Source organism: Abramis brama, assembly GCF_963993115.1.
Source record: "Abramis brama genome assembly, chromosome: 14".
Lineage (NCBI taxonomy): Eukaryota > Metazoa > Chordata > Actinopteri > Cypriniformes > Leuciscidae > Abramis > Abramis brama.
The window spans coordinates 12,470,184-12,497,073 of NC_139976.1; the positions used below are offsets into that span (position 1 = coordinate 12,470,184).

The 26,890-nt window shown below is 41.0% G+C and overlaps 1 protein-coding gene across 1 annotated transcript; it reads right to left on the reverse strand.

Annotated features, from left to right (window-relative positions):
- Positions 1-1,805: 1,805 nt before the first annotated feature.
- Positions 1,806-24,208, reverse strand: adgra1a (adhesion G protein-coupled receptor A1a). Its single transcript, XM_084135774.1, has 7 exons — positions 23,885-24,208; positions 23,202-23,357; positions 12,222-12,349; positions 6,341-6,464; positions 4,945-5,096; positions 4,056-4,151; positions 1,806-3,846 (listed from the first exon to the last, which is right to left on the reverse strand). The coding sequence occupies exons 2-7, from the start codon at positions 23,202-23,204 to the stop codon at positions 2,379-2,381; spliced, it is 1,971 nt and encodes a 656-aa protein (XP_083991900.1). The 5' UTR covers positions 23,205-23,357; positions 23,885-24,208; the 3' UTR covers positions 1,806-2,378.
- Positions 24,209-26,890: the final 2,682 nt, after the last annotated feature.

Below are 26,890 nucleotides of genomic sequence, written 5' to 3' on the forward strand. Positions count from 1 at the left end.
CCTCTAGAAAGAGAGAGAGAACAGGACCACAGCATCAGGTGATAAAATACATTTATTGGAAATTGTGACAAATGTAAAAAACAAAACAACTGGCTTTGGGTCAGGTCAGAGCACAAATCACATGTACTCACCAAAAAAAAAAAAAAAAAAAAAAAAACTGTAGTTCTTTCATATGCTATTAATGACAGGTGGGTTATGTAGGTGAAGATATGCACAACACCTGGCAAATCAGGCAGCTAGACAAATTTCATTTCCTCCAAGGATTCAAGGGAGGGCTTAATAGTATCCATGTGTTACACACCTGCAGAAAGCATGGGTTGGGTGAGGGGCATTTCTTTTTAAAAAATAGTTTTTTTATTATTATAATTTGGTGACAGTCTGGGGGCCAATAGCCAATATTAATTCCATGCAAATTTATATCTTGTGTGGTTGTGGTTGTACTTGTGAAAAATGCAACATGATCCCTGAGCTCGCAACATAAAGAATTTTCCAGATGTTCCACGATGCTTCGGTTGACATTAAATATTATTAATTTTATTATGATTAAATAATGGCACATAGTATATATATATGTTACTCCTTAAATGTGCACAGAATCAAGTAGCTATTTGCAGATTTCTGTGATAATGTGTTTGTCTTAATTTAAATCAAGAAAAAATAGAATATGCTCACAAAATCACATATTAAGTTTAATGAAAAGACAAAGTTGCATCTGCACCCACTTATATTTTATAAATCAGGTGTGTTGATTCAAATGAAAAAATAAATAAATCAAGAATAAATACTGTAACATTCAATAACCAAATCACATATCAAGTTCCATTAAACCAAGGCCAAAACTAATATCAACAGTTTTACTAAAAAAATAATATAAAAAAATCTAATTTACATAGTGACACTCTTTAGTGATTTACTTTTTAGTGGCATTATGTAAAATTGATTCATTTCTTGAATCAAAATTCAGTAAAAAAATTTAAATATTGCATGTCTAATGTTTCAATGAACTTACTAAATGATTTACCAATTATTACTTACAATATGAGTTGATGCAGATACAGAATTTTTTTGGAAGCTCAGTTGTCAAACGATCAGTGGGTAAACTGTTAAAATCAGACAATTTTTATGAGCAAGGTGAGTTGGCACAGTGATATAAACTGTTAATAAGTCTCCTTTCTTCTAATGTAGAAAGTGAAGCCCTCCATTTTTTGCCTCAGAATAAATACCATGAGTGTTTCCAGTAAGCTTAGATGCTTTACTGTCAAACACATTAATGTGTGTAGCCCATTAGACATGTAAATGATTGCTTCCTAGATTACAGTGAACATGCTTTATAGTGCAAGATAAGACTTTTGATCAACGCAAAACTGATGGGTTCTGTAAGGCCATTGACTTGAACTGATCTGCACCTCATTGCCAGTAACTAAATACTGTATGTGCATACATCACATGTGCAGTTCAAAATGCATTCTGACTGGGTACCTCCCTTCATGATTTGTCACCATGGAAACACAGGGAGACTATTTGTTTGTTGTTTTTATGTCTGTAGAAGAAAAAAAGAAAAAGAAAAAAATGACAGCTTCGTTTTGACAACCACACACCATTACCAACATATCACAGACTACTTAGTACTTTGGGCTAGATCTCAGTTTTAAAAAGTTGCATTTTCATTATTGTACTATTTGGCACATATAACTCACATATGTTCATTGATTCATCTTAATTTCCGCAGTGATAATTCACAGTTTTCTTTCAAAGTGAAAATCTAATTAAATGCTGGTGTTTTCACACTTGGCGATCATTTAGAGTTTTTTTTTTTTCATTTATTTTAATTTTTTTACTAAAATGCAAAACGGAAATGTGGGAGATTTTGGCTCTAAAAGAGAGGACTCATCTTGCTATCTGGTATATACACACACAAGCATGTTGTCACATGCAAATAGACATATACACATGCATTCACTTCTTTCTTACCTACTAAACACACACACACACACACACACACACATCCACAACAACATAATTGCACATTATGTTACCATACCCAAAAACACATGTACAAAAATCAGTTTGATTATAAAAGACCATCCAAATTAAAATGTATGGCATGTGATCTTTGCTGCCATATCAAAATGTCAAGAGAACAAACCAAATGGAGCTGGGATGAGACATGAAATGAAGTCTGAGAAGAGGTAAGCAGAGGTTCAAACCTCTTTAAAGGGGAATATAAGGTATATGGGGCGGGTGAGAGAGGGAAGTCACAGCAGAGGGACTACACAGTAGCTTAGCTCAGAGAAGAGAGGGCCTTTGGGTAACAGCCCTGGGACTACACAGTAGTTTAGCTCAGGCGAGAGAAACAGGTTAGCACGTAATTCACAAGCCTACACGGTTGTCTCGTTTTTCCAAGGTCCAGTCCTAATGTTACCCGTGGAATCCGAGGTAAGTAGGTAGTCCTCCTGCTGACTACTGTTCCGGCTCAGCGTCCCTCGCCGGCTGAGGGTGCCTTTCCTGCCAAGCGTGGCCTGGGAGCATGACAGAGATGCCCGCGGAGGTGTTATATCCAAGTGCAGCATGGCGTCGTCCTGTTTATCTGCCATTTTTGCGCAACTGTACATCAGCGGCCCCATGTCAGGATCCTCCGCCTGGCAAGAGCTGACAAACGGTTCAGCTTTAGGGCAGCATATGCTCGAGAACGGGTCTGCTTTGGCACAGCACATGTGTCTGTGGCAGGACAGCTGACTGTCCAAGTGCCCGCTATGGCAGGAGAGGCTATCGTGAAGGCCGTGTGAAGCCAGACTCTCGAGGTGAGGACTAGGACTGGGGCAGTGTAGCTGGTTGTCCGGATGGGGGCTGTGACAAGAGAGTTGAGTATCCAAGTGTGACGTGTGGCAGGTTAGAGGGTTGTCCAGGTGCGCATTGTGGGGGCTGTCCAAATGGGAGCTGTGCACGCTGCTATCCATGCTGGTGGAGGTCATGTGGTAAGAATAGTCCCTGAGGCAGGGCCGAGGTCGGTTGAAGGATCGAGTCTTAGACCTGTCCTTTAGGCAGCTTTGCAGGGGAAGGGTTGGCCGGGGAAGTTCATCAGTGAGGGACTGTGAAAGGGTTGCATTCCCGATCGAAGAGGGACTGTGAAGCGTGGCACAGCAGGTGCTCATATGGTTCTGAGTGGAAGGCAGAGTACCCAACTTACAGTGTGGCGATGGGGAGTGGAGGTGAGGGGAGAGTAGAGGTTTACCCAGGCAGGACGAGTCGACCTGGCAGTGGATTTGATTCTGCCCGTGGGACGGGGTATGGCTGTGACTTTGGGTGGCGGAGACGGCGTTCCCTGCCGCTTCCCCATTGACCTCCACCTTTGGTTTGTTGGGGCAACAGGCCCACCACCGGTGCCACACGTCGTCACGTTTGGCACAGTGCTGAATCAGCAGAAAAAGCCCCAATGTGACTGAAAATGCTCCGTACAGGCAGCTGAAGATCATGTCTAGAAAATGACCCTGTGATACAGCCAGCGCGCCAAAAGCCCAGGTGGCCAGGAAGAGGAAGAGCGTAAAGGCGGTGGCTCTCAGCTGAGCTTTGAAAGAGTGCTCGTTGGCCAACATAGACGCTGTGATGGCTGTGCAGCCTGTGTGCTCACCGTGCTCACCTGGCTCTCCACTGACGGCGTGGCAGTGTCCGATTTCAGCCACGGCTAGACGCTGCTGTTCTTCGGTCATGGCCTTGAGCTCGTACTTGCGCTCCGGGTGCCGCTTTAGCTGCACGAATGTGATCAGAAAGTAAATGCACATTACCAAGACCAAGAAGGCAGTGGGTCCGTAGAAGCCGCCCAGACTGGGCTTCCAGGCCATCCAACAGCTGCAGCACAGATAGAGACAATAATTCAACTGACATTGTTGGTACCACTCTACATCTAATAACAGACCTCATGCTAATTTATAGCATTAATTAAAACACATCTCCCGGAATCAGTGACATTTGGTGATTTTTTACTGGCTTGGTAAAAATGGAGTAAACATATTACAATTGACAGCTAATTAGGCACTGCCAGTAAATGTGATACTTACTAAGGGGCGTCATCTCTGCTACCATAGTTTTCCAAGCTAACAGCAGCCGTAACGCCCACTATGATTAGGGGTACCCCACCACTGACCAGATAAAACCTTACAAAGAGGTCAAAGAGGAGAAAATGGGGTTAAAAAAAGACAGAAAAATTATTATCTGTACTATAATTACTATAATCATTATCTGATCAAAATTATACTTGTGATGGCAGTTGTAAAGTATCTAATTAACTATCTATCTATCTATCTATCTATCTAATAGATTCTAAATCTGTAAAACATTCAAACTTCAAGCTTTTAGAACTATACTACTAACTTTCTATTCAGGCTTCCTCGAGCCAACATCAAAGTTTTGTTCACAAAATGTACTCATCTAGTTTAAGATCATTATTAATTATGAAATCATTTTTAGTTTTATTTTGACTGAACATTATCAAATCACAGAAAAATTGCATTCAATTCTTAAAAGAAAAAAATATATACACTACTGTTCAAAATATTGGGGTCGGTAAGATTTTTTAAAAGAAATTAATACTTTTATGCAGAAAGGAATAAAATCAAAAGTGACAGTAAATACATTTTTAATGTTGCAAAATATTTCTAATTAGTTCAAATAAATGCTGTTCTTTTGAGTCACAGGAATTAGTCTTTTGAGTTTGTTCGCCATCACAGGAATACATTACATCTTAATATATATTACAATATATTACAAGTGTAATAATGTATCACAGTATTACTGTTTTTAATGTGTGTTTTTTTTTTAAATGCACCCTTGGAAAACATGAGAGATCCTGAGAAATCCTAAGTACTCCTGAATTGTTTGAAAAATAAACCCAGTTCTGAATCAGAATTCTCAATCTTTAGTGAATTTATGGACATTCATGCTGTGTACCTGAAAATGGTGGCTTTAGGGCGTGCTTGTGTGGGAGGGTCCCTGTCCTGAGGTATGGGCGGAGCCTTGGACACCTCCTTGCAAATATTTCTGGCAGTGAAGAGCAGCCATAGCATGCTAGAGAGGGAGGAGTAGTGCAAGATAATGCCAACCTGTCAACGAACAAGATGAAATATTAAACACTGAAAGCTCACTCATTGAGGGCAGACTGGCACAGAAAACTGAAGCAGAAGTGTGTGTGTAAACGCCTTGGTGTGTGAGGAAGGATGCACTGAGGGGGAGTTTGAGGTAATCCTCCTCAGACAGTGAGGTCATGCTGTTGTCCTCTTTGGTCCAATGCACTTACTGCATAAAATAAATCTTCCTACCCATCCGTTCATATAAGATACAAACATGACGTTTATATGGGGTACTGGCTGTAAATGATTATGTGCTGTGAGTATCAGTCGTGTTTTTTCAATAAATTGTGTAAATGTATAAAAAATAAATATATTCATATATTCAAAATAAAATATATTGTGATATTCACTTTTTTGTTTACATCTAGGAAAATGTAAATAAATGTTAGAACAAATGTTAGTCACATTAATACATTAACTATTTAATATTAAACTAAATATTTAGATTATGCAAATGATTCCTAAGCAATGTGAATGAGATGATCTAGCATGAATGCTTCCAGAACCCAGACAGGTGTACTCAATACGAAGAACACGTCTTCCAAACTCTTAAACAGTTGTCTTTTTCATCATACAGCTTGAAATAGCGGGTAAGCAGCAAAACACTTCCCTGCAATTCAATACATTTCTCTTCCTGTCATTCCAATTTAAATTCAATTCACAACCCTGATACTGTCATGTTTTCATTTGAAATATTTTACAAATTACATGTTTCTTTTAATTCTTGATTAATATGAAAGAGGAAGAATTTGACAGTCATCACTGCCCTGCTGTAGATATACTGTGTACATGCCGCATGTCTAATGCATGTTCATTATGCGTCCAGTCATAAATCTGATGCTTTTAAACCTAGAGCTTTACTGACAGTGAATCAACTGCTGTCATTAAGTAAAATATGTTTAATAAGCATCCAGCTATAAACATAATCAAATTAATCTAACTCACTGATCCAGGCTGGAAAATGTCTCTGATGAAGGAATAAATGCTACACTTTGAAAGGCTATGGCAATCCTAGAGCCCCAGTGCATTAGCCTCTCACCACTGAGCAGCCCTGCCAAACAAAGCCCTCTGTGCCTTAGTAAATGGCGACCATGCTAATTCAGGAGTCAAAGAGGCCATATGCTACAGTGACTCTGAGCTGAGAGCCACAGACACAGGGCATGAATAATGTGGTTCGCTCAGGCCAAAGAAACAGGGTAGAGAACTGGGAGACTTACCACTTGACAGATCACAGGGTACTTGATCTGGTTGATGCCCCCTGCAAACACCCCAAACGTCACGGCAGTGTGGAAGAGGAAGTTGAGGAGCATGTGCCATCCTTTCCTGCTGATTCGGATTATGCTGCAGAGACACACACACTCATGTCAGATGAAGAGACAGTTGCGCCATGAGTAATACATCAACAGCTTACCACTGAAGGGGACAAGTAACTGCCTTTGAAGCACAATGCTATGACTAAAAAATCTTTTTGACCCCGTCTGCAAAGTGTCTCAAAGTAGAGTGGCTCACTAAATTTGGCACCGACCCTCTAAGGTTAGAAGTGGCCCCCTCTCCACAGAGCAAACATTACTCACTGGAAATAACTGTGACAGTCAGGGGTGATGATACTATAAATATTGGCGGTCTGACTCAGGATCACAGCAATATCGTGGCAGTCTGTCCCAAAAACAATCCCTACTGTGACCTTCCAGTGTTAGTACTGGTGCTCCAAATAGCTGCTGTATGTTTTCAGTGGAGGAAAGACAATACAAAAAGGCACCATGTAAAATGTAACATTTCACTAGTAAACATCACTGAATTCTGGCTGCAGAAAGACACTAGACCAGAAGTATATTATTAATGTATTGGTATTTGACTAATATTAGTCATCTTTATTTATCAGTACCAGCAGTCCTGTTGATATTTGAAGAGTTTGGTTCCAAAACGCGATAAACGCCATTTTTAAAAAAATTGAGTTCCTGCAAAAATCTGTATTGTATAGGGTCGGTATTGAAAAGTCCATTTTAAATTTTACGTAAAATGCGATATCCGCCGTGTTATTGTGTCATGTTTTCTCCCTTTCTTTCCAAACCGCGACAAACGCCAGTCTCCTTTCTCTGCAGAATGCGATAGATCCGCTCTCAACCAATCACAGCGCACCATTCCACGCAATGTAAACAGTAACGGCGGCGCTTTGAATACACCCGGCATCCTAGTTTTCCTGATCTACTTTGTACTTTTTGATCAACAAACAAACAAAAAAATTAATAATTTTGACGGCATTGATGAACCTGTGGTGGTTTCTGCGGTAGGGAAGAAACGTAAGCCATCGAAATCTAATCATTTACGTGAGGAGATTAAGAAGATGAGGCACGCGGGAGGAAGAGAAATGCCGACTGTTGCTTGTTCTCACACGACAGCATCAAACTTCTGTCACGCTGACACGTTGACCCCAGGGGATCTTTTAAAAAACTTTCAATTGTTTTACTCAAAGTCAACGAAATCCGAGCAGGACATTTTACAGCTGATCGCCGTCAAAAAAGTTCAGGAGGTAGATCCTAGCCATGGCTGATTGAATGTATTTTTAGTGCCTGTATTATAAGATATTGACCGAGTTCAGAGGCTGTCATATGTGGATCAACTTACTTTGTTGTGTATTTTCAACAGTTTCAATATGAAAAATAACTTTCATATTGATTCAATGGATTAATTGCATTTTGGAGAAAAAAAGTGTCATGAATTTATTGCATTTTGGGGGAAAGATTACCCGTTTTTATAATAAATCTTTGAAAATCAAAATCTGGATTTGAATTTTTAATGTTATTATAACCTACAGATGCTATGTGAAAGTTTGAAACAGAAAATAGTGGTTTTCATCTTGCCACTTTCTTGGTAAAGAAAACACATTTTTACTCAAATTAATCAAAATGGATTTATCGCGTTTTGGAACCAAACTCTTATTGGCCAGTGTTTATTTAAATGTGGATTCATTTCAAACTAATTTCCTTGTTAATTTATCCATTATACCAACCCAGTGGAAAGAAAAATCAAAAATGAGATCTCTTTAACATCTCAAATGTTTCTCCTAGACATAAATGAGGTTACTTTAACATTAAATGAAGACTTTTGCTTGAGTCTCCTGCTTCTGACACTTGTCTCATGAGACAAAAGCTCAACAACATCACACACTGTGCTAATAATTGCCTTCTTAGCTAGAGACTCTAAAATGTGTCTCATTTAAAAAGGTAGAAGAGACCTCAATAAAATTAGACACTGTGCTCAGATTTCCCCCTAAATTAAAGACTTCGGTGGTCTCATTTTGATCTCCTTTTAGTTTCAGTTTCAGATGAGATTTCGAAAACATCACACACTATGCTAAGGTTTTTCTACTAAGCTACAGACTCTGGAGGTCTCATTTCTGTCTCCTCTAAAGTTTAGAAGAGATCTTAACAACATCACACACTGAGCTCAGATTTTTCTCCTTAGCTAGAGACTCTAAAGCTCTCACATTCATCTCCTCCTAAGTTCAGAAGAGATTTCTACAACATCACACACTGTGTTCAGATTTTGTTCCTTAGCTAGCGACTCCAAAGCTCTCACATTCATCTCCTCCTAAGTTCAGAAGAGATCTCTACAACATCACACACTGTGCTCTGATTTTCCTCCTTAGCTAGAGACTCGGAAGCCCACACATTTGTCTCTAAAGTTTAGAAGAGATCTCAATATGAACTCAATATGAGCATTTCTACCATATGCATTATTAATCATATTAGTTAAGGATTGAGTCATAAGGGATTCAATGTACCTTTCAGCAAAGAAAGCTCCAGGGGGACTGTTCCTGTAGAACGACTTCTGAAAATCAGTTCTGATAAAAGCACCAGGTACATTCCTGTTTCCAAGAACAAATGATGTGCCCTGTGCACATAAACTGTACTGGTCTATTTTATGTTGAACAATTAAGATTAATTCTAATCTAAACCATTTTACTCTTAATAAAGGCTCTGAATTTATGGGGTTTTTTTTACTTCATTTAGTGCCTTTCAAGTACTTGACTTGGTGCACACTTTGGAAAGTTGCTGAGATCTCTCAACCTTAGAGGAGACTAAAGTATGAGAAAGTCAGAGTCTCTAGCTAAGGAGAAAAAATCTGAGCACAGTGTGTGATGTTGAGATCTCTTCTAAAACTTTAATGGAGACCATTGTGAGAGTGATAAAAAAATGTTTCAGGAGACAAGTTTGAGAAGCAGAATAGGAGACTCAATCAAAAGTCGCCATTTGATGTTTATGTAACCTAATTTCTGTCTAGGAGAAACATTTGGGATGTTAGAGATCTTATTTTTGATCTTTTTTTTCCTTCCGGGTAGTCTCAAACTTAATCCACACCATTCAAATCAAACACAATATACATGCATTGTCATTGAAGTTCAATTTAAACTAGTAACCCTTGATATTCTGAAATGTATAATGCTATTTAAATTATAGTTTCAGTATTTACATTACTGAAAATATATATATATATTTTACATGTTTCTCCTAAAATAAAATTGAAGACATCTGAAGACAAAGCTGATACCTAAATGAGACTTAAGAGAATAATCAGCCCTTAGTATTCTGAGCTTAGAGAAACCTCTGTCAGAGCCATAGCCTTGTGGGCAGCACATCGACATCGAGACACAACTACACATCAGACAGCATGATTTCAAGTCCCAGCTAAAGGGACTTTCCTGCTCCTGTTCCCTTCTTGCCTCTCCCATTGTTTCCTGCCTACTGTCCTGTCCATTAAAAGTGAAAACCCCCAATGTAATAAAAAGAAAGAAAAAGAAAGAGCAACCTCTGAGCAATAAAACATTTTTTAGAATGGACTCTTGGAAGAGATTACAGCAAGACAATAAAGAGATGGTCTATGTTTCATTTTCATTTTATATTATTTCTCATCTCACTTGTCTCTACTTTTACTAAAATAATGCAATAAACATTAACTAAATAACATAAAATGTAACAAAACACACTAATGTATATTACTGATAACAAAAATAAGAAGAATCAATTAAACCTTTTACAGTTTTCACCTGTGACTTTTTTTTTTTTAAATTGAGATTTGTACATCATCTAAAAAGCTGAACAGGCACGTGCACACATAGACATCAAAGGGGGCTTGAGCACCTGCCCTTTTTATTCCTGGAGAGAAAGTGCCCTTTTTTCTGGGGTGCTTTTTTTTTTGAAAAATAATATATATTTCTGTTTGCGCACAGCTTCCCTGTCAAACAAATATATTTTTTGAAGAATAGTATATCTAAATATCAGGTCAGGAGTTCTGAAGCGCTCCCTCTCCCTCTCCCCCGATTGTTAAACCCGATTGTATTGCTTCCGCTAAAGAAAATAGTATGCTCCGTCTCTACGGTTAGAATCCTGTGAGTCCATAGCAACGCTCTGTTTTTCATGGCAACGGTCTGTTATACTCCGCACAGCGGTCTGTTATCAAGAAATAACAGACCGCATTCTACATTGGAATTCAACCAAGCCATGTAATAAAATAAGCTAATAAAATAAGCATATATCACCACCAGGTGATATGCTTTAGTTATTTTGTTTATCCTATTTACCTGCATTGCCCTGTTAATTAGATGCAAATGTGCGCATTTTAACTAGTTGACGCCTAATTTGCATACAGAACGTCCCCAGTTAATGACTTACATCAAGAGTCTTTCCCCCTGAAATTTAGAAATCTAAATTGGTGAATTTAGAAGAAATCTACAGATGCAAACAGATGGAGGATACACTCTAAAAAATGTAGTAAATCTGAGTAACTGCATCTGGTACATTAATAAATAAAACTGAGTAGAAATAAGTAAACATTAAACATTCAAAATAACAATATTTATAAATTAACTTTTTATTTATGAGTAATTTAACTTTTTTTATTTCCTCTAAACCTTTATAAAATAGTATTCCATACAACCACAAATACATAATTGACATTGGCTTTTATTGAATTTTTACTCAATTATTTTGGGAAGTTTAATTTTAAAGTGTTATGTATTCCAAAATAATTAAAACGATGTAGTGCCTTGTGCAAAAATAAACAAATTATTAGTAAAACACGCCCCTCTGCTTGATGCAGTTATTTAGGTTATTCTAAATATGAAGAGTTCAGATGAAAAAGCCTCTAAGTGCCATCTGAAATTTCCTTATAATGATCATTTTTATCAAGCTTGTATGTTTATGTTCACTTATTTCACATTACTGGCAATGAAAATTACCTATTAATTGTCATTTAAGTTAAATTACTGAACTTGAAAAAAAATGCTAATTTTAGAAGAAAATTTCAGATGGCACTTAGAGGCTTTTGCATCTGAACTCTTCATATATACTTGAAACTTGTAGCATAGAAAATGTTTTCAAAACATGCACATTGTGGAATGGTTTGCTTTGCTGCTCTATAAACCTAGTGAATACTAAGGAGACCATGGTTTCTGTGTGAACGGATTATTTTGTAGACATCTTCTGAAAATGAAACAATTGCGTGAGTTTGAGGAAGATAAAATTAATTAACTTTTTTAATAAATTTTTTAAAAAGGAAGTCAGAGTTGCGTTAATATATATACTTTTTTGTGAGGGTGCAAAAAAATCAAAACATTGAAAAAATCGCCTTAAAAGTTGTCCATTTATGTTCGCGATTGTGCTGCATTCACTCACAAAAATAAATGTTTTATATATTTATGGTAGGAAATTTACAAAAATATCTTCATGGAACATGATCTTTACTTAATAGCCTAATGATTTTTGGCATAAAAGAAAAATCAATAATTTTGACCCATACAATGTATTGTTGCCTATTGCCACAAATATACCCGTGCTGCTTGTGACTGGTTTTGTGATCCAGGGTCACAGTAAGGTAACTTACAGTTTGTATTTGGTGAGCATAAGAGACTTCTTTCAAAAACCATTAAAAAAATCTTACTGACCCCATACTTTTGAACTGTCGTGTATATGATATAATATCAGTCAGAATGTCAATATCAGTGCATGCTCAACTCTAATGAACTAACAGTTATTTTTTTCAGATCTATGCTGTATTTAATCATTTATGTCACTGGTGCAGCTTAATTATAGTACATACCTGTGGTGTACAATGTATGTCATGATAGAAATCAGCAGGCAGAGCAACATCACTGCAGTGCAGGCGTACACCACTGGGTGCAGATAATCCCCTGGATATGGAGGAAAGGACAGCACCCTCTTTAAATCCTGTCAATAAAATCAGAATATGAGATGACTTTTTTTAAAAGAACATGTCAGATGATAAAAATGCAATAGTCTTTATATTGTACATGCACATTCCCCTAATTTCCCCTAAGTCCATCTTTGGTTGCAGACTTTTAACTGACTCTTCATACCACTTTGTTCATGTAGTGCTTGAAAAAGTCAGTCTATTGGTGATGAAGTATGTGTTATGGTACAGATGCACAACATGAATAAAAGTTGTTGGATTTAAGAAGCTGACCAGTAAAACAGTTATATCTATTTTAATGTGAAATAAGAGGAAGAACAAAAAGGGGTGAGTGGGAGGGGGAGACCAGAAGAAAGAAAAACAACAGGAGAGGAGAGCTTCGTCCCTTTGAGTCAAAGACTACACCCCCATACGCATCAATCTCTTTCAGCATGTCTATTTTATCACCCAGCCCGAAGATTTCCTTTGTTGTGTGCCTGAAGGGCTCCTTCCCCTCTGGAAAGCAGCACCACAGATGTACATGCATTTATTTACACTCCAACAGACAAAATACACTCTTAAAAATAAAGGTTCTTTATTGGTATCAATGGTTTCACGAAGAACCTTTAACATCCATAGAACCTTTCTATTGCACTAAAGGTTCTTTATAGTGGAAAAAGGTTCTTTGGATTATTAAAATGTTCTTCACACTAAGAATAAAAATGGTTCTTTTTAAGAACTGTTCACCGAAAGGCTCTTTGGGGAACCAATTTTTTTAAATTTTATAGACATTTACAGCAGCACCATCTTTGATTTTTAACGGGAATGAAAGCGAGGCTGTGAGAGATAGACTTACATCTCTTCTGTGGGTTGAACTGTTATTTTATGTGCTTTGGATTGTTCTGCTGACGAAACACTGCAAAAATATCTTTCCAAGAAATTTCAGTAGACAAAAAACTTCAGACTGCATGAGCCGTGGAAAATGCTAGGTGATCTAGGAGCTTTATACTGCTTTTTACAGTGGATGCCATAGAAAACATGGTAATACTATCCCTCACAGCCTCACTTTCATACCTGTCATGGCACTGCTCTGAATTAGGTCTATTGCATCGATGCGATAAAGAGTGTACGCTCCACATTAAAACAGCCACTTTCCTTTAGTCTCCATCTTTAAACGAGAGAATAACATGCAGACGTCATTCAACACTTCCCTCAGTCTTCAGCAAGTTATATTTAGGTAAAAAGAAATAATCAGAATGTTATTATCTACAAGATTGCCCATTTCAAAAATAAAAGACAGCCTTTAACTAGGACATATAAATTTGGTCCATGAAGGTATTAGCTATGAAAAGAGCAACATGCATATTGAAATCATCGTCAAAAAAAAATAAAAAATAAATTTAACCCTAAAATATGTCCTGCATTGTATATGATTTAGCTTCATAGTATTTTTTGCACTTGTGTCCCTGTCTTCCAGAGTGCATGTCTGCTTTAATCCAAGGTGAGATCAGCACAATTGCTGCCCATTAATCAGTTTCCCATAAAGCATCACTCAGCGTCACATTATTGATCCTTTGACCTCAGTTCCCTTTCAAGGGAACTCGCGTTGCGTCGAGTTTGACGCTATGGGAACGCTTTGCGTGATGACGTCTTGAAGCACATGTAAAATCAGTCCAATGGTGTAGCGGGACGTCAGAGGCGGGTGACGTCACGTACCAGGAAGCTATAAAAGCCGGCCTGAAGCAGGAAACAACAGCTTTCTGAGTCTTCAGTTGCGCTCTGTGTGAAATCTGTCTGTATATTTGGTGTTGTCTGTCTATATCATATATATATATATTCAGTATGGCGAGCGAGCAGCAGTTTAGAGTGTGTGTCCATCCCTGCCCGCGTTATTTAACGGGAGGTGACACACACACTCTTTGTGTTGTTTGTTTGGGAGAGGAGCACGCCGAGTCAACACTCGAGGGTGGTGACTGTGTGCATTGCTGTGCGCTTCCATTGCGTACGCTCCGATCCCGCTTGGCTCGGTTCAATCCCGACTACGCTCCCCAGGGCTCGGGTCCCGCCGCTGCCGAGGCACGGCGTCGATCTCAGACCTGGGGTTCACAGATGGATTTATCAGTGGATGTTGAGACGGGCTCTGCCTTATCTCAGCATCCGTCTGATAGATCCAGTGCCTCTTATCAGGGTGTGGAAGCACGCGCTGCGGTTCCTTCCCCCCCGATAGAGGTACCAGTACTGCAACTATCCAGCTCTGAGGAGTTGGATGTTGTGAGTATTGTAGCTGAGTCTGAGGATTCGCCACCTCAGTCTCATGCGTTTGAGGAACTGCTCGATGTCATTACTAGAGCTGTTGACAGACTGTCTATTGAGTGGCCAGTAGATAGGCAGGACGTTCGTTCGAAAAGTGAGCTCGACGAACGCTTCCTGCCATCTCGTGCGCAGCCCCAGCGCAGGAGCCTGCCGTTTTTCCCCGATCTCCACACCGAGGTGTCGAGATCGTGGGCGAAACCAGTGTCATATTGAGTGTATACTGCACAAACATCACACTATTCATCCATTCACAATTATAAAGAGCATGGTTATGGGGAGATGCCGAAGGTGGAAGAGACGCTCGCGAGCTATCTCTCTCCAGCAACGGCATCTTCTCTGAAGGCTCCTGCACTTCCATAAAGCTTATGCCGCCGCCGGTTAAGCTGCAGCGTGTTTACATACAATGTCCATAATGCAGGCTTACCAGGCTGAGTTATTGGGTTTTTAGGAGGGCGGGGGTATTAGTGCTGATACGGTATCTGAACTGCGCATAAAGGACAAAGAAAAACATGTTCTTTTAGATGCACCAGTATCCACGCAAGGGTTATTTGGAGACGCAGTTAATAGTGCTGTAGCGAAGTCACAAGAAGCTTCAAAACAGGCAGCTGCACTTCAGAAACTTCTCCCCCGCCGTTCTTTCTATGAGGCTGCTGAGCGGGAGCAGCCTCACTCCTCTAAAAAGAGCGCTGAGCACCGCGCCACTCAGATACAGAGCGTTTCCTCCCGTGCTCCCCCACAAAAATCTCGGGGACACGGAGGGCGCTCTCAAACCCAGCAGTCCTCGAGGGGTAAAACGGATCTGCGGACCGTTATTACCGCCAAGAAGGCTGCTGGGGAAAAAGTCCTGATGTCTGAGGGCTCAGGACAAATGAGGGTAGTCCCCCCGAAGCAGAGCGGTTAACACCTCTTTTCACGGTGCCCGTCTCTCTTCGGTGCCCTCAGGGGACCGTTCTGCCAACCCTGCCGCCTCCGGCGTTACAGGGCGCAGTGGTCTCCGGCGAGCACATATCTCAAGGTCCACCCGGAAACGTAGTGGCCTCGGGATGCCCGCCCCCTCTGAGGAGGGTGCTAGAGCAGTCTGTTTGGTCGTTCCCTGCCGGTGCGCCGTTACAGGGCGACGAACCGACTGCTCAACAGCAGGAGAATAATACGGTGCCCGTCTCTCTTCGGTGCCCTCAGGGGACCGTTCTGCCAACCCTGCCGCCTCCGGCGTTACAGGGCGCAGCGGTCTCCGGCGAGCACATATCTCAAGGTCCACCCGGAAACGTAGTGGCCTCGGGATGCCCGCCCCCTCTGAGGAGGGTGCTAGAGCAGTCTGTTTGGTCGTTCCCTGCCGGTGCGCCGTTACAGGGCGACGAACCGACTGCTCAACAGCAGGAGAAAAATACGGTGCCGTCTCTCTTCGGTGCCCTCAGGGGACCGTTCTGCCAACCCTGCCGCCTCCGGCGTTACAGGGCGCAGCGGTCTCCGGCGAGCACATATCTCAAGGTCCACCCGGAAACGTAGTGGCCTCGGGATGCCCGCCCCCTCTGAGGAGGGTGCTAGAGCAGTCTGTTTGGTCGTTCCCTGCCGGTGCGCCGTTACAGGGCGACGAACCGACTACTCAACAGCAACAAAATCCAGAAACCAGTCTCGAGAGACTGGTACCTCTAGTAGAATCTTTGACAGCGTGGAAGCTACTGTCAAATGTTTCTCGTTGGGTCCTGCAGACCGTGGAAAAAGGGTATTAGATACAATTCTAGTAACGCCCACCGCGGTTTATGGGGGTCCTGCCCACAGTGGTGGGCCCCGAGCAGGTTCTGGTTATGGAACAGGAAGTAAACACTCTGTTAGAGAAAGGGGCCATAGAATATGTACCTCCCTCCAACAGGGAAACCGGGTTTTACAGCCGGTACTTCATAGTTCCAAAGTAGGACGGGGGATTGCGTCCCATTTTAGGTCTTCGAGTTGTCATGCAGCTCAAGTTCAAAATGTTAACATTGAGACAGTCGTGCCACAGATTAGTCCGAGGACTGGTTTGTCACGATAGACCTCAAGGACGCATATTTCCATCCGTCCGTGACATTGGAAGTTCCTGAGGTTTGCTTTCGGGGGCAAAGCATACCAATATCGAGTTCTTCCATTCGGCCTGGCTTTATCACCCCGCACTTTCACCAAATGCGTGGATGCAGCTCTGGCGCCTCTGCGCCTCCGGGGTATTCGCATCACGAACTACATCGACGATTGGTTGGTTTTAGCTCAGTCGCATTAGATGGCGGTTCAACATCGAGATGTTGTTCTCGCCCATATGAAAGAGTTGGGGTTACGGCTGAACGCCAAGAAGAGTGTGCTTTCTCCACTCCAGAGGACCACTTTTTTAGGCGTGGTTTGGGATTCAGTGTCGATGCAGGCGCGCCTGTCATCGCCACGCTTCGATCCTGGCAGCCGTGAGAAGTGTAAAGCTAGGCCAGCTACTCACTGTCAAACAGTTCCAGAGACTGTTGGGTCTCATGGCAGCAGCTTCCAACGGGATACCTTTTGGACTGCTGCACATGAGGCCCCTGCAGTGGTGGCTCAGGACCAGAGGGTTTTTCCCCGAGGGGCAACCCATTTTCGCACAATCAAGGTCACGCGGTGATGCCTACGTGCCTTGGTTATGTGGAAGAAACCTTGGTTCCTGTCCCAGGGCCCAGTGCGGGGAGCTCCTTGTCGTCGCAAACTGCTAACGACGGATGCTTCCCTCACGGGTTGGGGAGCGATCCTGAGGGTCGCTCATCTCAAGGTCTGTGGGAAGACCATCATCGTTCCTGGCTATCAATCGCCTAGAGATGTTAGCTGTCTTCCGGGCTCTGAGGAGCTTTATCACAGGTCTCAGGGGACACCATGTGTAGTACATACGGACAACACGTCGGTAGTCGCCTATATCAAGGGGGTTTGCGCTGGCACGCCATATCCTCTTGTGGTCCCAGGGGAAGTTGCTGTCACTCAGGCAGCCTACATCCCCGGGGTCCAGAATTTAGGAGCAGACACTCTGTCGAGACAGGGGCCGAGGCCCGGGGAATGGTGGCTCCACCCCCGAGGTGGTGGAGCTGATATGGAATTTATAAGTGGGTCTGTTTGCGTCTCGAGAGACGTCTCACTGTCCACTTTGGTTCTCCCTCACGCATCCAGCTCCTTTGGACTGGATGCTATGGTGCAGACGTGGCCGAGGCTACGTCTGTACGCTTTTCCCCTAGTTGCTCTGCTCCCGGGAGTTCTGGAGAGAGTTCGCAGGGACCGGGTTTGCCTGCTTCTTATAGCCCCGCGCTGGCCGGGCAGAGTATGGTTTCCCGATTTTGTGTCACTCCTCGACGGGCCTCCTCTGGAGCTACCCGTCAGGAGGGACCTTCTGTCCCAGGCGGAGGGCTCGATATTTCACCCCCGCCCAGAACTGTGGAACCTGTGGGCTTGGCCTCTGAGGGGGCCCAGCTCATAGAGTCAGGTCTCTCAACTGAGGTTGTTGAGACCATTCTACAGTCCAGAGCTCCCTCCACGAGGAAACTTTATGCCCTGAACTGGAGAGTATTCACCTCTTTGTGTAGTGACCGTCGGTTGGATCCAGTCAACTGCCCAATTGGTACAGTTCTGGAGTTCCTGCAGGACCGGTTCACTGCAGGTCTGACCCCGTCCACCTTAAAGGTTTATGTGGCGGCCATAGGTGCTTACCACATTCCTTTGGGTGGAATGTCTGTGGGGAAAGACCCCTTTGGTATCTCGTTTCCCTCGTGGCACTTGGAGGTCCTCCTCCCTTTCGAAATCGGACCAGGAGGCTAATAATTTGCTTTGCCCTGTTCGGGTGTTAGACGCGTATGTCCACAGAGCTGCCCTGTGGCGTAAAAGTTACTTTTGCTCCCCTAACAAGGGAGGTCCAGTGTCTAAGCAAAGGATGAGCAGTGGGTGGTTGAGACTATCTCACTTGCTTATGAGGCGGCTGGACAGCCTTCTCCTTTGGCTGTCCGGTCGCACTCTACGAGGAGTATGGCGGCCTCTAAGGCCCTTATATCAGGAGTTTCGTTACAGGACGGTTGTGATGCGGCAGGCTGGTCCTCACCGCACACTTTCGTCAGGTTCTACTCTCTGGATCTAGACTCTGCTCCAGGGTCTCATGTTTTGTCATCCTAGTGCTGCTCTTTATGATTTCACACAGGACAGACATTTGTAGCTATGGAGGCGTTGGTATAGACGTTCCCATAGCGTCAAACTCGACGCAACGCGAGTTCCCTTGAAAGGGAACGCTCCGGTTACGACTGTAACCTCGGTTCCCTGAAGAGGGAACGAGCGTTGCGTCACCTTGCCATATCTCCTTCATGCCTGTCAGCACGACTTCAGACTTTACTAAGCTGTTGTTTCCTGCTTCAGGCCGGCTTTTATAGCTTCCTGGTACGTGACGTCACCCGCCTCTGACGTCCCGCTACACCATTGGACTGATTTTACATGTGCTTCAAGACGTCATCACGCAAAGCGTTCCCATAGCGTCAAACTCGACGCAACGCTCGTTCCCTCTTCAGGGAACCGAGGTTACAGTCGTAACCGGAGCGTTCTTCAGCAAAGATACCGTACCTTTAATGCCCTAAGACATCAAACCACTGTTGCACAGAAAGTTAATGCTGATTAATATCAACTCCTTTAGTGCCCCAAAGCATTTGAGAGAAAGTCATTTCAAACAGTTTGCCCATAAAACGTTTATCAAGGCTTTGGGGTACGCTACAGTCCGAGTTTGCTCTAAATAAAGATCTAATCAGGGTCACCTCACTACAGGAAATTCTAGGAATTTCACAGAACACTCCTTTAGGATATTTATTTGATATCTCTCTATACTGACCCCCCCCCCCCACCCCCCCCACCCCCACCCCCCCTGTTTTAGCCTGGTCATTCACACCTCAGCTTTGAAATAGACAAAAAAATGGGTGTGTAAAGCTGTGGAAAAGTTGGAGAGTATGTGTATTATGAACGTAAAAACTTGAAACACACTTGCTCCGGTTCGGTAACTTATTGTTAAAGATTAAATATTGTTAGAGACATATTTTCTGTATGTTGGTAGTCAAACTCCAGTTCTGACCTCATCACGGAGAAAATGCAAACAACACTTTTGAGCTACTGTACTGAGGAAACATACACTTCTGAAATTTGTGACCGAACGCAATGCTGAACAGGCAGAGGCCGGTCAAGCCGGTCTTGTCACATTTTAATTCTCAGCTGTAATGCGATCGCATGCGTAATACAGCGCAGTGATGCCACGGCAGCCAATCACCACTCTTTGCATTTTAAACCAGAAGAGCCAAATGGCTCAGAAAAACGAAAAAATAACCATCTTTCTCTTAATAAACATAATGAGTGCTATTGTTGCTATTGACGTGCAACCTGTACGTATCTGTTAACATCTCAAAAAATGTGTTTTGGGGTTTTATGACCCTTTAAAAGAGGACTCAGTAGAACTGCTAACTTTCTGTGAACTGACCCTCTTTCTTCAAGCAGTGACATTCCAGACCTGTCGATAGCACATTTGGTGGCAGAAGTGTAAATGCAATCACAGTATCACAGACCTGGAAAAAGAAAACTAAATATACTATGTGGATGCAAGAACTGATAAAACATGACATCTAAAATCAGTTTTAAAATATGTGCCATTGAGAGACAAATTGTCGGGAGTTTTGAGAGGGCGATCATATGAAAACTGACAGATCCAATTCTAAAGCAAATGGAGGCAGTGAAACAATGGGAAAGGACCGGCTGCTGTCACTAAGACACCATGCTTTCTCACTCAGACAGACTGTGCTTGGATTCAATATGATTAGCGGAATAGCTTCAGCCTATAGCTCTTAAATTGATTAGGGTATATTGTACGTTCAGGGGCCAAAGTGATTGACACTTTTCTCACAGATGTATGAGTAAAGTGATATTTAATGAGGCACTGAAATTGATTGATCAATACAGCGTCTTTACAGCATGCTACAAAGCTGTTCATACTAATATGTTCATACTAATATGATGTTATAAACATTGGTGTGACTCCTCCATATTTAGGTCTCTGATGCATATTGAGCATTAAGAGTGTTCTTGGCCTCTCCTTCTGTGTGCCTCAGTGAGCATGCTTATCTTAGAGACAAAACTTGGTCAATCAGTCTGCTCCAGTGCACAGACTCATCTTTCCAACAGAATATGACGGTTTGGGCTTGTTGCAGGCGTTTACAGATATATTCATAAACATATACCAACTGTGCACACTCATATGTACACATGAGTACAAATGTTGCAAACATGCATGGCTTAACATATAAAAGTCACATGCAGATGCATCCACAAGGCCCATAGGCTTGCATGCACGCACACACACACGCTCTCTCTCCTTCTCTCTCTCTCTCACACACAGCACAAAACAAAAAGCAGTAAAACACCCATTATATAACAACCGTCTTTGTATTCTTTCTACAAATACTGTTTAATATTCCAGATTTCCCTACCGTATAAACAACTAAAATTAATTACCATATGATCTATAATTAAACTAACTTTAGTATGCAATTCAATTTTCATCTGCAATGTTGGTGGTAGGGAGTTATGATCTTCACTGTAATCCTTGTGGAAAGTATGCACGAGTGTGCTGTTTAAGAGAGCTGCTCTGCACATCCCTTGCACTTTCATGTCCTCTGTAATCTGAAAAAGCTCTTTTGCAAGGTCTAATGGATAATGTGGTGCTCGGGAGAACATACTTCACATTTTTACACAGCTCTCTGAAAAACTCGTTTCTGATTGGTCAAATCGCAGCATTCAGCAATCAGATATTTTTGGATACGGACAATGCTGTACAACTGACCGCTCATCCAGGATATTGGTTTCCTATTTAACCTGTGTTCTGTCTCACCACTGCCTCTACAAGAATGCTAATGAAATAATCAATATTTAATGTTAATTTATTTATTTATATCTATTAATATCATTTAAATATATTCAGGGTGATCCTGATCACCTAATATCTAGAAAACAGTAGAAGATGGGATATTAATTACAATAAAATATCATACTCATAAGGCACTACATAGCACACTGAACACTACATAGAAGACTGAATAAATAAAAGCAGCACTGGGAAACCTGCTGCTGACTACATTTATTTACAAATGCATTTTGAGATCTATAGACATACATTTAGATAGGGATAGTAGGAAAATGCCCTGATATTTGGGCCCAAACTACTTTGTTTCAAAAAAAATTGGTCAGTATACTGTGTGCCAAACATGCACCCTCTATTGCCTAAGATCAGGTTCACCACTGACCAGACAGAAGGATAATGCTTAATGTAATGTAATGTAATGACTGGTTCATTTAAAATAATAATAATAATAATAATAAATAAATAAAACTGACAGAATAGGTCAGCTGTAATATATAAAATTGTGAGGCTTGAGAAAAGTATACAAATGAGCCTTGTGATATGATAGAATAAATATTATTTTTAACATGAAGTACACCCACGCAGTGGCATTTCTCAACATCAACACTCTAATCAGGTTCCTGTGTGACTCGCTGTTTTAAACTGTGGTTTGTTTAAAAAGATTATAATCTAATCTTTTACCCTGCCTCCCTGCAATATGACCCTATTTCCAAACCAAACCTACGCCCTTGCTGAGATCGAGGTTGTTAAATTATTAGATCAAGGCCATTTTTAACACGTCTTGTCATTGACTGTAGGCCTAGTTAGTTCGGGTCTCTGTCCTTGGTGCTTAAACCCGATAAAGCGCTAAAGGCACTCTCCGTGGTGCTGCCGTGATCTGCTGTGCTTTCTGTACGGTGAAAAAGAAAACGTTGGCTGATACCAGTGACCTGATTGGCTAGATGTCTGAAAAGAGGAAGCGGCGACAGCCGACGTCAAACAGCCAATTTAGACGTCATAACGCACACAATTAAAACCTATTCACGTCATACAACCGCGAGTAGCCTCTATACTTTGGTGCTGGCACAGATAAAAAAAAACAAAGTAAAATCGCCTTTGCCTCAGGGATAACCAATGCCACAGACACGCCACAGCCCCTTGTGATGATTAGCTGACAATGACAATTGATATTCATCACACGCGCACTCCAGCTTCCAGAGCCACCAGTGCGGTTACCCTCTGACTAAATCCCTTCTACACAATCTCTACCATTTTCAGAGATTCAAAGACAGTGCATCGACTATACGTAATTGAATAAAGTTAATTTAACAGTGCGGCGATATTGAGCAAGCGTCTGGCACTAGTAACAAATGGATCCTCTTTCTCTGCCCCTGAGAAAATGCAACGTTAATCTATGATGCGATGCCATTGTGAGGCATCGCTTTAATTTCGTACATCACATCGGAGATCAATGCTGCTGCCCACCGCAAACGCCCGTTTGTTTGGTGAAAAAAACCCCTCTCAATTCACTGCCATTAGTAGCCTAGCTAAAAAGAGAAACAGTAGGTCATCATCTAAAGTTGTTTTGTGTGTGGTTAAGAGATGAAGAGACAGCAAAGTTTTATCTCGTAACATGAACAGCCTTAAACTAAACTAAAAATATAAATTAGGTACTTGGAATCACTCACCATCAGATCCGCAAAGTTAAGGTCCAGCTTTAATGCAATAGTATCAAGTATCACAGTCGGTTATGATGTGGCCATCTGGCGCGTGGCCCTTGTGCACGCGGAGAGAAACGGCATTCCGACAGGCGCTGAGGGAGGGTCATTCTCCGACAGGAGAGGCTGCAGAACATCCGATAAAATAAGCAAAAAAAAAACAAAGCGAACATCAACACTAACCAATCCTTGTTAAAAGTCGGCTCAGAATTATTGAACTTAAGTCATTTGCGGCGATTTCCGTTGGGCACGTGCGCATTCGCCGTGACGTAAGTCTTTGTAAATATCACTCGTGCAAATGTTAAAGCACAAGCATCCGAGAAAAAGAGCAAGACGACCACTTCACAGCGTATGCAGTGTAATAAAGGTTTTAAAATAGCCTTGCTGCTATTTCAAAGCCCTAGGAACGTAACACTCTCTAGTGTCTCCAAAATCGTAACCTTATGACGAGAAAACATAGCCAACACCCCTTACCTTACCTTCCCAAAATGGCACACTCAAGACTTTCATCAGAAAAATGTTTTTTAAATGAACGTAGGTGCGTGAATTCATGAGCTACCCTATTTTGTGAATATCACTTGCAGTATCAGAACGAGATTGCCAAGCGGCTACTATCTAAAACGTAACGTTTAGCCTACTGCAAATATCCTTACCTATTTTAAAGAGAGCAACTGGTGTCGTACCCCATCTTTACGTCCCGTTATCTGAAAGGCTTGACGAGCGTGAGCGCGTAATATAGGCTACTCCATGCATCTCTAAGGAAGACAAATATCAGATCTTGGGTTGCGAACCGAGAACCGATCAACCGGTTCCATTTTTCAAAAAAAATTGCAGAACCAAATTATTTTCATGACGTTCGGTTCCGGTAACGATTCTCGAATCTGCATTGTTCCGCCGATGCAAAAGGAACACCGTGGTGAAATACTCTTGAGTGTTTCCCGTACTACCATCCACTGCAACACCGCCACTGAATCAGTAGGAGACATGATACAGCGCGAACAATGTTTAATGAGCCTCTTATGAGCCGGTTCTTTTAGTGATTCAAAAATATATAGGCTACCACAACAAGCTCGTCCGATTCTCGAACAAATGACTCTTATGAGCCGGTTCTTTATATTTAATCAATACACTTTTGCTCATTGGGAGAGCTGTTACTGAAATTTGCGACTCACTTAGGCTACTGAACCCCAAGGTAATGCTTTCCTCATGTCCGACTCGAAATGAACCAAGAAATGTTTGGCTATAACTTAAGTCTCGTGGAAATTAAACCAGTGGTGACTTGTTCACATGATGTATTTTGTTGTAATCAGGAGCCTATAGGCCTATTTTACAAAAAAAAAAATAATAATAATAATAATAATAATAATAAAATGAACACGTGACAAAATATTATATAGCCTATTTAGTCTTAATTTGTCACCTCTATAAGCCTGTGAAATGTACTAATTTTGAAGAAGGCGTTTGAAGTCGTAAACAGACCTTTTGGATTTAGTCTGATTTGTTAAGCGATCTGTTCTGTTGAAATCTGAAAAGATCCCATCATTAGCAACAGGCCCAACTTAACTTTACTCCTCAAAAGTGATGGTCAGTAGGTGGTCAGAGTTCTTTTCTCACCACCGTTAACGGAAACACGTGAGATGATGGACTATTAGTAATAATAATGAGGGGGAGAAAAATAAAAGTTTCTCTCAGAAATATCTTGGGATGAATTCTAGCCTAGGTAAAATTTATTCTTCCCACCTCCAAAAAGGCGTCTGATAAGTTTTCACTTTAGCGTGGGATACCAATCTGAAGGAGAGAGAGAATTCGTGTGGAAACAATGCAATGTCGTCGGTCGCGTGAGCGGCGCTGTTGAGCGCGCGATTACAGTTACCCACTGCAGAGGTGGAAATGGTTGTAACCATCTGAGCTCGCGGGCACATCAGCGCTGCAGCGCTGATTTAAAGAGACAACCTACCAGGTTTTACCCTTCGCATGTAGCGCGTTTTGGAGAATCACATCGGGAGGTTTCACCCTGTTATTTCTTAAAAGCGTTTCTTAATCATCCTTAAGATTTCTATTTGTGTTTGTCTGCGTAGCCAAGCCTATTTGTATGGGCCATTCTACAGAACTGGTTCAAAGTCAGAGATGGAAACGTCTTAAATTTTTTTATTTTTTCACAAATTTTGTATACATGCAAATTGTATAATATCCAAGGTACACATTTCTTGTAATTGTGCAGTTAATTATCATATTGTATTTTCAGAAAATTTTGGAATATTTTTCCTCTCCTCAAATTTGTCACTACCAAAACACAATAATAAATCATTTAATAAGGCTTATATTGGACTATTCATATTTTGTTTACATCTACCTTGTAAATATATTTTTTGCTATTTTAAAAAAAAGTTTTCACAGGTAAATCAATAACAATGACAATTTTAACAATATTTTAAATGTAATTTATCATATTTGTTGTTTTGAATCCAATCTTTCTTTGTAAAAAGCATTAAGTTAATCATACTGATTTCAAAGTTAAGGATTCATTAGTTTGAATATACATTGAACCAAACACTACAATAACATCTTAGTTGATAATTCAATATGCTTTATTTTAGACAAAACATGCATGTTTCGGTCGTGACGGCACATATTTGCTATAGTGACAGTAATGTTTTGGTAGCAACCTCATCACATTACAGAATTTTAACTCGTATACTAAAACATTACTAAAACATACTAAGATACTAAAACTGTACTAAAATTTTGTTTATTTCCCCCAAATAAATGATTATGTGTTCCCTTTTGTCACTATACTAAAACAATGATGACATGTTTTGGTAGTGACAATTTTAGATACTTTTGAGCCTAACTCAAAGATGCTAATCAGCACATGATTAACTAGCACAGTTCTGAACAGTTGTACACACATAAAAACAAAATTTTATGGAATAACACCCAAAAATTTTGCTTAATTGCAGAAAAAAAAAGGTGTTTGGTAGTGACGTTCCTTAAAGTTACACACAGATTTTCAAACTTTTGAAAACATTTCCCTCAACATGATGGTACCTATCTACAATGAAAAAGAGACTATGGGAGATAGGGACACAGGAATATTTCTTGATCAAAAATCTAGGGGTGTGGTTAAAATCAGTCTCAGCCAATGGACTAAAACACACACTGTTTCGGTATTGACATGAAAATGCAGGAAACATTTTTTTACATAGTTTCATGATTTAAAAATAAAATATAAAATAAATGTTGTTGTTTGTACTTCACTTTTTTTTAAAAAAAACAAGATATTTTTTAAAAACAACAATGAAAAAAAAAAAAAAAAAAACATTTCAATATCATTTTCACAAGTTGAAATTTAGGGGTTAGGGTTTGGGACAGCCCCCTCCCAATTGAAAGTACCCAATAAATCATGATTTTATATATTAAGCTTACTGATATTTAAAATATTATTGTGGGATTCAATAGATAATAGAAGGATATTTGTAAAAATCTAAAATTTGAATACTTAAATTATTTTTAAATGTGTTTTTTGTTTGTGGGACATCAGTTTGCACCAGTTCTACCAAAAAGACTCAGGAGGATTCTCGAAAGAAATAGATTTTATTTTGTGAAAGGATTTTACAGATGAAAATAAAAGTAGATGCTCGACAAGCTCCGTCTCAGAG

Bases quoted from the DNA above. Each gene is read 5' to 3' on its own strand.
- adgra1a (XM_084135774.1), bottom strand. The intron at 6,465-12,221 runs GTATGTACTATA...GTGTCTCTGCAG, and splicing joins ACATACATTGTACACCACAG to CATAATCCGAATCAGCAGGA. The intron at 5,097-6,340 runs GTAAGTCTCCCA...GTTCGTTGACAG, and splicing joins ACCCTGTGATCTGTCAAGTG to GTTGGCATTATCTTGCACTA.